The 15,860-nt window shown below is 35.3% G+C and overlaps 1 protein-coding gene across 4 annotated transcripts in view; it reads left to right on the top strand.

Moving 5' to 3' along the window:
• Positions 1-14,931, top strand: part of LOC141520018 (regucalcin-like) — a 55,710-nt gene extending 40,779 nt beyond the window's left edge. For 3 of the 4 annotated variants that reach the window (XM_074231927.1, XM_074231924.1, XM_074231926.1), the window contains 3 exons: positions 5,087-5,218; positions 12,070-12,224; positions 14,774-14,931. In XM_074231927.1, the coding sequence (XP_074088028.1) occupies positions 5,087-5,218; positions 12,070-12,224; positions 14,774-14,836 (350 nt within the window). In that variant the 3' untranslated portion in view covers positions 14,837-14,931. Of the gene's footprint in view, positions 1-5,086; positions 5,219-12,069; positions 12,225-14,727 lie in introns of all 4 variants that reach the window. The other variant, XM_074231928.1, reaches the window with a different exon arrangement.
• The last annotated feature ends 929 nt before the right edge of the window (positions 14,932-15,860 follow it).

The raw sequence follows: 15,860 nt of genomic DNA, 5'->3' as shown, positions 1-15,860 counted from the left end.
AAATATGCACAACCATTTATAGGCTTTCCGGATCTACTTAAACTGATTAAAAGTGCCCATTACCCTTAGGTTCTATCTTTCCCTTCTAGTAAAACCTACCCTTTGAAAATACTTTTTTTTAACCTTAGTATGAATTTGTTCATATAATACTTCCTCTAGAGTTATTTTCACTTTAGGGTGAGTTTTAGAATCAAAGGGTCTCCTCCTCTTTAAGGAACTGTTCCCATTCCCCAAAAATAGGGGGGAGATAATTTGGAACAAAGAAACTTTGTTGATGGTCATGAGATGAATAGTTGCCTTCATTGCCAACTAGTAAGGTCATCCTCATCAAAAGAACCACAGTCCCTTTAATAATAATGTTGTATGATGCTGCTTTGATATATAGAGCACTGACTGCCCTAGTCATGTGTCTGACCTATTGTGGCAGTGCTTGTATGGTAGAAGTAGAGCTGAGTTTATAGTTAGAAAATTTGAGTTCAACCTCTGGTTCTACTACTAACTAGCTATTTCAACTTATTTCTAGGAAAGAGGTTGTGGTTGTTATTTTTAATCTGTAAAATGAAGGTTGAACCTCTGAATTCACTTTTAGGGTTAAAATTCTGTGAGTCTATATCTGTACTTTCCTTCAACTCAGTTATCAACTAAGATAACTGGTTTACCCAGATAGCAATGGAAAATTCAGAACAACTCCCATTGTTATGAAACATCAAAGAATGTTGCTTTGGTGTGTTGCTACAGAAGACACTCTAGATCAATGATCATGTTTTTCTGAACAATATTCTTTGACTAAGACTTTATTTGCTGTTTATTCTTTTCTCTTAATCTGCATTGCTTTATTGTATAATAGATGCTTGTTCATTTGAATAAAAAATTGACTTGGAGTGGTACTATAATGTCTGTTCCTAGGGAAGCTGGGGCTGGTAGATTATGTGATCTCTAGAGTTCTGAATTACAGTAGGCTATAACTGATTGAGTATCCACATTAAGTTGGGCATCAATATGGTGAGATTCACTCTTGAAGGAAGAGTGAATAGATTCAAGTCAGAAAGTCAAACTGTCCTTGCTAAGAGAACATTCAGATTAGCCCAATGATTGCCTGTAGAATTTATAGTCTAGGTGAGATAGAGTAAATGAAAGAAGCAAGCAAGGAAGGAAGGAAGGAAGGAAGGAAGGAAGGAAGAAAGGAAAAATGGAGGGGAGAGAGGGGCTGTCAGTGAGTCACTCAAGAGGCATTCATTAAGTGTCTACTATTTGCCAAGAACTGTGCTAAGTCTTGGGAATATAGAGACAAAAAAATAGAGACCCTGCCATGTTTATTTTTCGCAGTCCAAAAGGAGACAAAGCATACTGGTAAAAGATTTAAAAACTTTGCAAAATTTAAACAACAATTCAATGTAACAACAGGAAAAATGCCAGACTTGTATTTTATTCTCTATTTAATGTAGAGCCCTTAACAATTTTTGAACAGCGATGACATGATCAAAGCAGTGTCTTAGGAAGGTGTTGTAAAAATTAAAGTTTTATTTCAGAAAATAATGAAGTAATAAAGTATTATTAAAATGTTACTATATGCATAGCACAATAATCTTTGAGTGATGTGCAGGATGGATTTAGTAGGGTTAAAGCTGGGAACAGGGAAATCAGTTTAGAGATCAATTTAGAAAAAGTCTGAGCTAGATGTATCAGTGGAAATGAAAAAGAAAGAGTTTGTCAGAGTAGATTTAGGGGAAGGTGTGAAGAAGGAATAAAAAAATGACTAAGATTTCAGGTAACTAAGACTGAGCTAATGATGGTATAGAAACAGAGGAAGGAGAAAACAAAACCAAACCTTACGTTTTCAGATTGAAATTATCTTGAAGATTCTCAATACTCTTTCCTATTTCTTTGGCTTATCTCTCTATATAGCTTCTGTTTCTGAAAAAAAATTATAAACTAGTTCTTTTAGCTCTAATAAGGTATTAGATTCCACCAATTATAAATAATTAGAGTCTTCCAATAAGCATCAAAATATGGAATATTTATTCAGGAAAATAATCCACCCTGAAGGGGCTATAATTCTCACTCTTTAAAAGGCAGAGGGATATATTTCACCTACAAAAGTTACCACTTTCCTTCAAAATGCTTTATCCTTAGCCTCCTTAAAAGATTCACAAGTCCAAATGGAATAAATCTCAATCATTTTAAAAAAATAAGTGATGTACCATATACCAAGATAAGCTTCAAATGGACAGATAATTTAGAAATAAAAGATAAAAGCATAAGCAAATTAGAGGAACATAGGAGAAATTTTTAGATCTTTGGATAGGGGAAGAGTTCATGACAAAATAAGAAATAGGTTCAAAAGAGGCATTTTGCTTCATAAATTTTTTTTTATTAAAGATTTTATTTGTTTTACAATTTTTTCCCCCAATCTTGCTCCCCCCCCCCCCCCCACGGAAAGCAATCTGTCAGTTTTTACTTTGTTTCCATGTTGTACATTGATCCAAATTGAGTGTGATGAGGGAGAAAGCATATCCTTAAGGAAGAAACAAAAGGTATAAGAGATAACAAGATCAGACAATAAGATATCTGTTTTTTTCCCCCCTAAATTAAAGGGGATAGTCCTTAAACTTTGTTCAAACTCCACAGTTCTCTGGATACACATGGTATTTTCCATTGCAGACAGTCCAAAATTGTCTGTGATTGTTGCACTGCTGGAACGAGCAAGTCCATCAAGGTTGAACATCACCCCCATGTTGCTATTAGGGTCTACAGTGTTTTTCTGGTTCTGCTCATCTCACTCAGCATCAGTTCATGCAAATCCCTCCAGGCTTCCCTGAATTCCCATCCCTCCTGGTTTCTAATAGAACAATAGTGTTCCATGACATACAGATACCACAGTTTGCTAAAGCCATTCCCCAATTGAAGGACATTTACTCGATTTCCAATTCTTTGCCACCACAAACAGGGCTGCTATAAATATTTTTGTACAAGTGATGTTTTTACCCTTTTTCATCATCTCTTCAGGGTATAGACCCAGTAGTGGTATTGCTGAATCAAAGGGTATGCACATTTTTGTTGTCCTTTGGGCATAGTTCCAAATTTCTCTCCAGAAAGGTTGGATGAGTTCACAGCTCCACCAATAGTGTAATAGCATCCCAGATTTCCCACAACCCTTCCAACAATGATCATTATCCTTTCTGGTCATATTGGCCGGTCTGAGAAGTATGAGGTGGTACCATAGAGAAGCTTTAATTTGCATTTCTTTAATAATTAATGATTTAGAGCAATTTTTTATATGGCTATGGATTGCTTTGATCTCCTCATCTGTAAATTGCCTTTGCATATTCTTTGACCATTTGTCAATTGGGGAATGGCTTTTTTGAAAAAAAAACCATGACTCAGTTCTCTGTATATTTTAGAAATGATTCATAAAATTTAGAAAGGTTTTGGCACAAAAAAACCCACTGCAGCTAAAATTAGAAGAGAAACAAGAAACTGGGGGAAATTTTTGCAGCAAGTTTCTCTGATAAAGATCTCATTTTTCAGAGAACTGAATAAAATTTATATGAATAAGAGTTATTCCCTAATTGATAAGTGAACAAAGAATATGAATAGGTAATTTTCAAAAGAAGAAACCCAAACTATCAATAATAATAATATGAAAAAAGTTCTAAATCATTAATAATTAGAGAAACGCAAATTAAAACAACCTGAAGCACCATTTCACACTTATCAGATTAGCTAAAGTGATGAAAAAGGAAAATGACAAATGTTGGAAGAGTTGTGGGAAAACAAATATTGCAATATGCTCTCGTGAACTGGTCCAACCCTTCTAGAAAGCAATTTGTAACTATACCTCAAAAGCTATCAAACTAGTAAGTCTGTACCCTTTTTTATCACTTTAGCTAATCTGATAAGTGTGAAATGGTGCTTCAGGTATGGGTGGGAAGATGGGAGTGGTCATGGTGAGAAATTAGTTCATTGAAAAAGACCTGGAGGAAAAGGAGGCAGTGGTGTTGATACTGAACTCTGAGTCAGTGGTGTGGTGGCCAACGAAAAAAAAATCAATTTTAGATGCAATCACAGAAAGTATAATGTACTGTATTTTGTACTCATCAGACTACATCTCAAGTGATATCTTGGGATCTGACCAGGAGAAGGAACACAGATGAATTAAAAGTAAATCCAGGATCAGGATCAGAAAAGGTAAAGAGCTGCAAACTATGTCATGTGAGGATCAATTAAAGATACTGGAAAAGTGTAGTTAAGAGAAAAGAAATTAGGAAAGAAAGAAGTTTGAAGAAAGAAATGTGTCTTCAAGAAATTAAAATTAGGGGTGGCTAGGTGGCGCAGTGCATAAAGCACAAACCCTGGAGTCAGGAGTACCTGGGTTCAAATCCAGTCTCAGATACTTAATAATTACCTAGCTGTGTGGCCTTGGGCAAGCCACTTAACCCCATTTGCCTTGCAAAAACCTAAAAAAAAAAGAAAATTAATTATCTTGAAAGAAGAACAAGGTTGTTTTTCCTTAGTCTCAGAAGGTAAAAATTAAAGGAAAGGTAAATTTCACTCAGTATCAAGGGAAAAAAAATACCTAATAATTGGAACTATTCCAAAATGGGACTGGCTGCTTTGAAAAATGCAAGTTTAAGTGGAGGTTAATATTATCAGGGTTATCGTAAATTGGATTCAAGTACAAAATGACCTGACTCTGACACAGGAAATGTACATTTGAAATTGAAAAGAAATGTCACTAGAAATCTAGTTAACAGTTAACAAAAAGAGGTTTACTTACTTTGCCATAGCAAAAAAGATATTCAGAGCAGAGAAGGTATGTTTATTCAATCTAAAGCTTTGATTCAGTAGAGCACACCTGGTTATCTGTGATTGTAAACTTTAGTTTCTCTAGCCAATCGTATCCCAAGGACAGTTTTCATACCTTTTAAGGAAAAATCTAGTCTAACATGCATGGAGGTATAGGAGTCACACTTGGGATATTTTCCCAAGATAGATGAAGTAACTCACCTCTGATGCTCCTTTCAACAATGAGCTTTTATAAGCCTACGATTTTATAAAAATCTTCATCCTTGTTCTCCTTTTATAGCCAATAGAAGGCTTCTTTATAAGCTGGAAGAGGAAGAAAGCATGCCTGATGGTATGTGTATTGACACTGAAGGGAAGCTGTGGGTGGCCTGCATTGATGCTGGAAGAATAATACGCTTGGATCCTGAGACAGGTAAAATATTGCAAGTGACATTTTGAGAATTTTTTCAGGTTTGGGATTATTTCTGGTATGTGGACTTCAGAGAGACAGAAATAAGGCAATAGTCACTGTTTCATCAAATCATACTTGCTGTCACTTCACTTGCAGTCTTTCATTTTTATTATAGAATTATTTATGTAGATTTATCTTCCTTTATGTACTGATGACTCTCAAAAGTCACAGTCAAAATGATTTTCATATAAATCTGATAGAATTTTAAATTCACTAGCTATTTTTTCACATCTTCCACAAATATTTATTGAATATCTATTATATGCAACACATAATAATAAATAGGGGTATTTGAGGTATTCAGGGAGGACTGGCACTTCTGGTATAAGGGTTTGTGAGTCTTTTTTCAGGGCTGCTCATTCACCTTTGGTGTCTACCTGGCACTCAACTCTCACCTATGACTCCAAGAAACTGTAGAATGTGCAGTAGCCATACCCAGGTAAAACCATCTCAGCAAATGCTCTAAACAAGGTTAAGGGTAATCAACAAACCTCAAATCTATGGGTGAATTAGGATGTGAGTTAGTTGGGGGTGTTCACCCTAAGCATATAAAGATTTCTTCCAATGGATTGTGTAGAAAAGATCAATTTGTTCCAGTGATCATGAAGATAGCTGAAGTAGGCCATGTGGAGAATTTTGAACTTGGTCAGACATGGAAGATGCCATGGTTATCCACTGCATCCTGAACCATTGTTCTGACTTTTGTCTTACCCCTGGATTTTGGTAACTATTCAAGAGAGAGTGAGGCTGATGATATTATGAACTCTACCGAACTTGTGCACAAGTCAACACCTTGTGATGTCATTGGTCTTCTTCGACAATGAAAGATGAACAACAACGATAATAACCAATTCAAATTAGATAGCACTTTATGGTTTACAAAGTGCTTTTTACATATGGGTGAGAAATAAAATTGTGAATAAGAAAAATGTATCCTACCAAAACTCTACAGACTCTGCCCACTGATGAAGCTAGGAAAGTTTGTATTTACATTCTTAAGAATGGGTGTCCCAAAAGAGGGTACACAACAGCTTGGAACATGAATCTTTTAACCCTCTCCTGATAGCAAAAGTCCTTCCTCCAACTGCTCATTAGATGGGAAGTAAGGAGTTTACAATCTTCTCTGATCTTCCTAAAACATGTTTCTCTTTGATATGTACCCCCTTCCAGATAAATATTGCATTTATATTAAAAGAACTAATTTCTACTCTATAGGTGTGTTGAATAATATTCATAAATCTAGGGGTGGCTAGGTGGTACAGTGGATAGAGCATAGGCCCTGGAGTCAGGAGTACCTGAGTTCAAATCCAGCCTCAGACACTTAATAATTACCTAGCTGTGTGGCCATGGGAAAGCCACTTAACCCCATTTGCCTTGCAAAATCCTAAAAAAAGAAAAATTCATAAATCTATTAAGCAAGTATGATTACTGATGCAACTGCTCTAATCTATGTTTAACCTAAGAATAGGCCTTCATCAGGTTCTATCTACTTACTAGAATATTTCTAAATATTACTCTCCTTAAATTTTACTCTTGTTGAATTCCACTCTTGTCTTGTTCTGTCTGGGTCAACCAGACCCCACCCCCACCCCCACCCCCATGCTTATCACTCAGATTGTGCTTATACTGTGGAAAATAAAGTTAACTCTTTTTCTCACATGTATTAACTCATTTATTTCTCACAGCAGCCCTAATAATGTAGGGCTATCATTATACCATTTTACAGATGAGAAAATGGAGTCATGGAAAAGTTCATTGACTTGCCCATGGTCACACAGACCTCTCTTTCCCCTTTGCCTGGGTTGCTTAATGGCACATAAGACTTGAGCAAGGTGGGAGTCAGCAATTCTTTTCCTTCCAATGAGATGAAGGACCTGTAGACCCTAAGTACTGTTTCACCACTTGTTAAAGTCTTTCCATTTGTTTTGTCTCTAAACTCTGTGATACTATCATTTCTTCACTTCCCACATTACACTATCATCTGCCAGATTTATATAACTTCAGAACTCTTGGACCTTGCCATCTTACTGATGAACCCTTAGGATTCTTGAACTATTTGATCTGCTCTGCAACTGAGTTTTATTTTATGTATTGTCTTTTTCTCCTAACTAGAGTCCTTGAAAACAGGAATGGTCTCATTTTTTAAATTAGAATCCTTAGTGCTTAACTCAGTACTTATCAAAGAGTAAGGAATTAATAAAAACTTTCTTTCATTTTTTTAATTCCATCGTTTTATATGAAATTCCATAGAGGTTAAATAAATATCCCAAGATAAATTTTTTTTAAAAAAATAATTGATAGATAGATAGATAGATAGCAGGTGGTAGATCTGGGACTTGAACCCAGGTCTCTCATTAAAAATTTAATGCTAGCATACTATCTATCAAGAGACTTTGATTGACATTGTGTGTGTGTGTGTGTATGTGTAGAAATATGTCTGTTTAAAAAAATATTGCTGAATGGGAAGCAGTTGAACTAGGTTTAACAATTAGGAGGTTAATTCACCAGGTGAGATAATATCACCTGAATCTTGAGCAGTAGGAATGAGAATTGAAAGAAAAGGAAGAGAGACAAATTTGAGAGAGAGTTGGTAGGACAAAGTGATTCATTAAATATAAGAAAGAGAAGGAAAAATCAAGACTAATTTCAAGGTTCTGAGCATGAAGGCCTGGTTTGGGGTCAGGGGAGGCATATGAGAAGTATAGGTTGAAGTGTCAGTGGAGCAATGAATTGTTGGAAATGGAGGAATAGGAGAGGTCAGAGCTGGAAGCAGAGTTTAGTTCTGAGACCATGTTTTAAGAAGGACATTAACAAACTAGAGAGAGTCCAGAATTAACACATTTACTTTGCCATCTGGTGATATTCATTAGAGTCATTTTTGCTTTAGTTTTAGCAATGCAGATACTAGAAAAGAATATTCAGTCTTTTTTTGTGTCTTCTACCTAGCCAGGGACTTGGAACTTTTGTCGATATAAATTTACTCAATTTCTGTGTTTTGAATTAAATTTATCTCAAGGGATTAATAAACTACAGAGAATTCAGAAGAGGGTGAAGAGTCTGTCTCAAAGATTCTGTCATTTCAGGATCAAATGAAAAACTGGAGAACAAAAGAGAATAGGGACACAAGAGCTACTTGACATGTAGAAGGATTATCTTTTTTTTCTGCTTAGCCCTAGAAGGCAGAATTAGAAGCAATGGATGGAAATTAAAGAGAGAAATTTTAACTTAATTCAAGGACAATCCACTTAATAATAAGAACCATCTCAAAGTGAAATGAACACATCAAGAAGTAGTGAGATCAAATGAGATCATATTTGTAAAGTACTTAGGACAGTGTCTGGCACATAATAGATGCTTAATAAATATTTGTTCTCTTTCCCTTCCCCTCCTGAAGGTCTTTTTTAAAAAAATATTTTATTTTTAATTTGTGGAATAAAACAAGCATTTCTATAACCTAGTATAATTTTAAAAAAGATGATTGTATTTATTTTGAATTTTTTGAATTTTACAATTTCCCCCCTAATCTTGCTTCTCTCCCCCTACCCCCCCCAGAAGGCAGTCTGTTAGTCTTTCCATTGTTTCCGTGGTATACATTGATCTAAGCTGAATATGATGAAAGAGAAATCATATCCTTAAGGAAGAAAAATAAAGTATAAGATATAGAAAAATCACATGATAATGGTTTTTTTAAAAAATAAAAGGTAATATTCTTTGGTCTTTGTTCAAACTCCACAATTCTTTCTCTGGATACAGATGGTATTCTCCATCACATATACCCCCAAATTGTCCCTGATTGTTGCACTGATGGAATAAGCAAATCCTTTAAGGTTGATCATCACCTCCATGTTGCTGTTAGGGTGTACAGTGTTCTGGTTCTGCTCATCTCACTCAGTATCAGTTCATGCAAATTCTTCCAGGCTTCCCTGAATTCCCATCCCTTTTGGTTTCTAATAGAACAATAGTGTTCCATGACATACATATACCGCAATTTGTTAAGTCATTCCTCAATTGAAGGATGTTCAGTTAATTTCCAATTCTGCTATGAATATTTTTGTACAAGTGATGTTTTCACCCTTTTTCATCATCTCTTCAGGGTATAGACCCGGTGGAGGTATTCCTGGCTCAAAGCGTATGCACATTTTTGTTGCCCATTGGGCATAATTCCAAATTGCTCTCCTGAAAGGCTGGATGAGTCCACAGCTGCACCAACAATGTAATAGTGTCCCAGATTTCCCAGATCCCTTCCAACAATGATCATTGTCCTTTCTGGTGATACTGGCCAGTCTGAGAGGTGTGAAGTAGTACCTCAAAGATGATAAAAAGATGATTGTAAATTGCAAATCTACTATATACAATTTGCTAATCTTTTTAAATATGCAACAAAGTTATCTGGTAAACTTTTTTTTCCTTTCCTCCCTCATTCTACCCTACAGATGGCCATCATTAGACTTAAATAGGTGTATATGTGTATATATATATAATACATATGTAATTTATATGTATTTACATATGTCAATGTACATGAAAAATTATTCTATACATACTTCTGTTTGTCAGTTCTTTCTCTGGAAGCAGCTAGTGTCTTTCTTCATATGTCCTTTATAGTCAATTTAGGTATGTATAATAGGTGAATCATTATTTCACTCAAAGTCATTCTTTTTTTTAAAGTTTTTGCAAGACAATGGGGTTAAATGACTTGCCCAAGGTCACATGGGCTAGGTAATTATTAAGTGTCTGAGGCCAGATTTGAACTCAGGTACTCCTAACTCCAGGGCTGGTGCTCTATCCACTGTGCCACCTAGCTGCCCCTCAAAGTCATTCTTATAACAACATTGCTGTTACTGAAGACCTAGTTCTCTTGATTCTTTTCATTTCACTTTTTCAAAAATCTTTCTTGGAGGTCTTAAAGTAAAAGCTTGAAAGGCATGTTGTTGAGGGGTTTCTCATAGAGGTTTAAGTTAATCAACAAGAATTTATTAAGTGCCTACTGTGCATCAGTCTCTGTGCTAGGTTCGATATAAATAAGTAGAATGAAACAATTCTTATTTGCATTGAGCTTATCTTCTTACTGTATCTCAGTCCCAGAGAGATTCCAGTGACTTAACCACATTCTCACAGCTAACATGAGTCCTAGAGATTGAAATCAAGCCCAGTTCTCTACTGATTCCAAGGCCAGAGGCTTTCCAATATATTGTGTTACTAATCTAAATACTAAAATGCTAAATATTAGATGCTTCCCTCAGAATTCATGACCATGGTTAAGTCTCTCTTATTTGCAATTCTTAATTTCATGGTTTTGAATGGAAATTCTTTACATAGAAAAATTCTTCTTGAAGATGGAAAAGGTACTCCTTCAGGAGTACCAGGAAGGGCACCTTTCCTCATAAGGAAAAAAAAAGCCTGTCCCCCTCTTGTTCTGTAATGCGTAGAACTCTTTTAATGGAAGATAAAGTCTTTCACTCTACTGCAACAATAAGGTTTACATGCAAATAACAATAACTCATTATTTATATAACAGTGTTATATATTTATATATTATCATTTTATATATAATACAATGCAATGCGATACAATGAAATGCAATATGATAATATGACATAAATACAATATAATGTAGTACAATATAATGTAATGTAATATCATATAATATTATAAAACATTTTGCTCTTCTTGCAAACAACCCATTAAGGTAAATATTTAAGTATATAGTTCTTCTATTTTAGAGACAAGGACACTGAGGCTTAGAGAGGTTAAAAGCCTTCTCTATAATAACATAATGTTATGCCAGATCTTGTATTTGACCTTGGGTTTTCTGTCTCATGGTTCAATATTCTTTCTACTAATCCATACTTGCCAAGAGATGATTTATGGACTTAAATTTATACTAGGATATACATAACTGATATTGAAAGCAGGTTGTGATAACAGTGAGAGAAGAGACCGTAGTGACCAAATCCTAAAAGATATATAAGATAATAAGGGAAATGGGAAAGGATACATGTAGGGAGAGTGCACATCTAAAATAGATTCACATTTTTTTCCAAAGACTGGCCCTAACAACAGGGAAATGAAAAATACAAATTTTAAAAGTTCAGGATGCTATTTTGCTTTCCTGGTAAATAACCTGCTGGAGAATAAGGGAATTGTTATTACTAGATTTTTCAAAGCAGATGTAGCAGATGGGCTGCTAGGTAGCAGAATGGTTAGAGTACTAGTCCTGAAATCAGGAGGACCTGAATTCAAATATGACCTCAGACACTTATTAGCTGTGTGACCTTGGGCAAGTCACTTAACTTGAACTACCTCGCATCCAGGGTCATCTCCAGTTGTCTCAATTCATATGTGGCCAATGGTTCAGGAGGAGACAGTGAGGCTGGTGACTTAGCACAGCACCTTCTCACTTAAAGCCGATTCACTTGCATGTCATGACATCACCTGAGAGAATGTTTTTCTTTTTTCCTGAGTAGTGGTACAACCTGTTACATATGTGGAATCCTGGAATCTGAGGTCACTTCTTACCTCAAATAATCACTAGCAATTACAACAATCTATGTTGTATTATATTCTTATTTATTTTGTTAAATATTTCACATTTTAATGTGATTCAGGCCATATTTGAAGTTTTGTGGGCCATTTGTGGCCTACACGCAGGAATTTGGCACCTCTGCATTATATTATCCTTTCTCATATTATTGTTATTATATCATAAATTAAAAGGTTGATTTCAGGATACTTCTCTCACAGCTTGCCCTGGACCCTAAGGGATAGTTATAACTTTATACAAATGTGTACTATTACTATTATTCTTACAGGAAAAAGACTGCAGACAGTAAAAATGCCAACTCCTAGGATAACATCCTGCTGCTTTGGTGGGAAGGACTACTCTGAACTCTATGTCACTTCAGCCTCTGATGGCTTAAGCCAAGAAGAATTGAGAAGAGAACCCCATGCAGGAGAAATTTTCAAGGTATTGCACCATGGCTTCTTTTATTTATCTGTTTATGCAATAAAATAAACCACAACTGGCTATTATTAAAAAAATGTACTTTATAAACCTTAAAATGTTTTCTAACTATGAAAGCAACATAGTTGTTCTTAGTACTTATATTAGTGGTTAAGTGGGTGGTATAGTACATAGAGCACCAGGGCTGGAATCAGGAAGACCTGAGTTGAAATCCTAGGCACAAGTCATTTAATACTATTTGCTTTAGTTTCCTCATCTGTAGAATGAAGTGGAGAAGGAAGTGGCAAGCCACTCCTGTCTCTTTCCCATGAAAACCCCAAATGGCATCATGGAGAGTTGAATATGACTGAATAACAATGACTATTATTAGTTGTATAAAGAATATATTTTAATTTTGTAAAGAATAATAAAATGAAAAATAATAATAATAATATTGCTAATATAATTTAAGAATTTCTTATAACTTCCTGGAAGAAATTGGCTGGGGCATATTTATACTATCTATAAAAAAGATAATGAACAAATGATTAGTATAAGTAATATTTCATGGGGAATATTTCAACTCCTTGTTAATTCTGAATGAATAATCTTAGGGGAGAGAATTAGATAGTAGACCTGTGATTTACTTGGTAGAAAACTCTCAAATGAGGAAACTCTTGTTATCAATGCAATTTGAAACCTCTGCAACTTATAGTCTTAGAAATCTCCTACAGCAATAAAGGGTTAAATGATTTGCCCAGGATCACAGTCAGATATGTCAAAATTAAAATTAAAACCAGATCTTCCTACCTCTGAGATGAGCTCCCTCTCTGTAAATGCCACACTACTTCTCCTATTATTAGTAATATAGGTTTAGATTGTGGAACTCTTTCACAAAGAATCTACTTGCTTTTAGTGAACAGCCAGGTAAGCAAATCTTGAATATAAAGATCCTCTCTAAAACAAAATATTTCTTGGGTGATACTTCTACCTATGAGTTTATTCATCATAGTGGATTTGCCAGAAATTTTCCATATCCCTATAACATTGTATTATATAGCTGATAATGAAACTATATAGTTCTCTTTTACACTGCTTAATTAATCATATGGATAGATCTTCTTATACTTCAAGTAGGCTACATTTGAATGAGTGAGTCTAGTAGATCTTCACATAATGGATAGGATCCTGGGCCTGGAGTCAGGAAGACTCATCTTTCTGAGCTCCAATCTGGCCTCCGACACTAAATAGTTGGGCAAGTTACTTAATCCTGTTTGCCTCAAATTCTTCACCTGTAAAATGAGGCAGAGAAGGAAATGGTAAACCGGTCCAGTATCTCTGCCAAGAAGACCCTAAATGTGGTAATAAAGAGTCAGACAGAACTGAAAAATGTCTCAAAAAATAAACAAGAGATCTTCCAGAAGTTATTTTTTGATGTTTTTCTTGTATTTTTTTCTTTCTCGATAATGATAATAGCTAGCATTTATATGGCACTTTTAAGTTTGTAAAGCACGTTACAAATATTTCCTCATTTTATCCTCACAGTAGCCCTAGTAGATAGGCAGAGTCTAGTGTTATTCTCATAAACTGAGGTATCATTCCTGTACCCCAGAAGTAGCCAATAACTTTTTAAGCCCTTTAATAGATATTCACTGAGTGATTGCTCCTTACAAAGTACTGGAATAAATGCTGAGTATATACTAAAGAAATGTTAGAAGATGTAATGTTTGTCCCCAAGTAGCTTCCAATCCAGTTTTGGAAACAGGAGTTTCCAACAGTAATAAAACAGTTAAGAAACAGTGGAAAGCAGCTTGGGATTATCCAAAAAACGGTGACAGGCAATAAATTCTCTTGCAGTAAAAGAAGGAGCTCAATGTAGACTTAAATTGGGAGGAAGACCCTGATACATAGGAGGAAACTTTGATCTCCCAAAGGGGGAAAAAAGGTTTTTATGGGAAGTGCTCCCTTTAATCTAAGTAGCAAAGTATCTTGAACTGAAGATTTTTCCTTTATCTCTTTGTACTTTTGTTCTGACTATTTTGGAAATACCTGTGACTCCATCACAGGTAGGATTTGAACTCGGATCTTCCTAACTCCAGTCCCAACATTCTGTTCACTTGTCCAGACTCATGATGTCTTGTGATTGGTTATTTGACACTAAAAAAAGAAGACAGTGAAGGTCTTTTAAAAAAACACCTTAAAAAAACCCTCTTAAAAAACTGCTCAACTATCAGTGGCTCACAAATAAAAGAACTGATTCTTTTTTCCCTTGGATAATAGTATTCCACTTTCAGGTGGAACATATCACGAATTTATTGAGAGGGAGATGCCTTGACAGCTGAGAACATGTTTGTTGTTTGAGCTAAGTTGTTGCCAATACACAACAGTGACTCACCAACATCATTTTTGCTATCAATTGTATCTTTGGCTTTAAAATCAACACATTAGATCAAAGCTCCCCATCATGATTTCAAAAAATCAAAGGAGATGTAAATGATTTACATTTTAACCTATTTTATTCTAACAGGTAACTGGCCTAGGTGTGAAAGGAATCCCTCACTATTTCTTTGCAGGTTGAACAACCACAGATCACTAAAACTTCACCCAGAGGTCTTCCATACTTCAGAGGGATTTGAACCTGTTGCACCAATCTTGTGTGGTACTTTGTTCTGGACTTATATTCTGCCTCTCATGGCTCCTTAACAGATTTAAACAATAAAGATACATACATTATGCTAAGCACTTTTCCCTCAGTTATATTCTTCTTTGCTTTTCATTGTTTTTGCTTGCTGTTCCAATGTGCATTTAAACTCAGTTGCATGCATAAGAATGCTATATCTATATAGTACTATGCATAATTTCCATTTCAATGAATGAATCCTTTATTAAAGAGCCATGATCAAAAGTTGTATGAAATGAGAACCCACCTACCTTCCACCAGAAAATCAAGGTTTATGTAGTATGGGTATCTTGCTATCTTCCCTGCTGCAGCATGCACATACCCACCAAGACCAGTCAATCTGGAATTAATCCATTTAGGTTTGGGATTTTACCTTGGAATTGAGCAGTCTTGATTGGTGAGTGACCCACTGTACCTAGTTAGTGCCAGATCAGATCTCACACTCTAACCATCCACCAAGAAAGACACCAGCCTATGGTAGATATTGTTCCATATGCCTTATTTCTCACACACAATTTATTTTCTGCACACAGATTATTTCCCACACACAAGCTTTTATGTTATGTCCACCCCCACTCCATTTTACCTCTTACCCTTATTATAGGAACAATAATCAAATAATATTACCACTTCCATTGGAAAGAATATGACTATCTATTGCCCTATGCCCTACTCCAAATTCCTTTGTCTTTATAAACTTTATTTGCCTATCCTAGCATTTCACAACTTCCTTATATGATGTGTATCCCCCATTAGAAAGTAAACTTCTTGAGGGTATAAACTATCTCACTATTATATTTTTTATTCCCAGTTCCTAGCACTTAACATATTATTGTTGATTGATAGCAGATAAATCATCAATCAATTTATTCATTGGAGAATGTGTGATTGTAGTGTGAAGGGGTTGGGATTCCACATTGGTGAGCCCATAGATTCATTGCATAATTGAAGAATAAATCAGCTAAACCCATTTATTATTG

The sequence above is a fragment of the Macrotis lagotis genome, chromosome 1 (assembly GCF_037893015.1).
Source record: "Macrotis lagotis isolate mMagLag1 chromosome 1, bilby.v1.9.chrom.fasta, whole genome shotgun sequence".
Lineage (NCBI taxonomy): Eukaryota > Metazoa > Chordata > Mammalia > Peramelemorphia > Peramelidae > Macrotis > Macrotis lagotis.
This window is presented reverse-complemented; position numbering and strand designations above follow the sequence as displayed.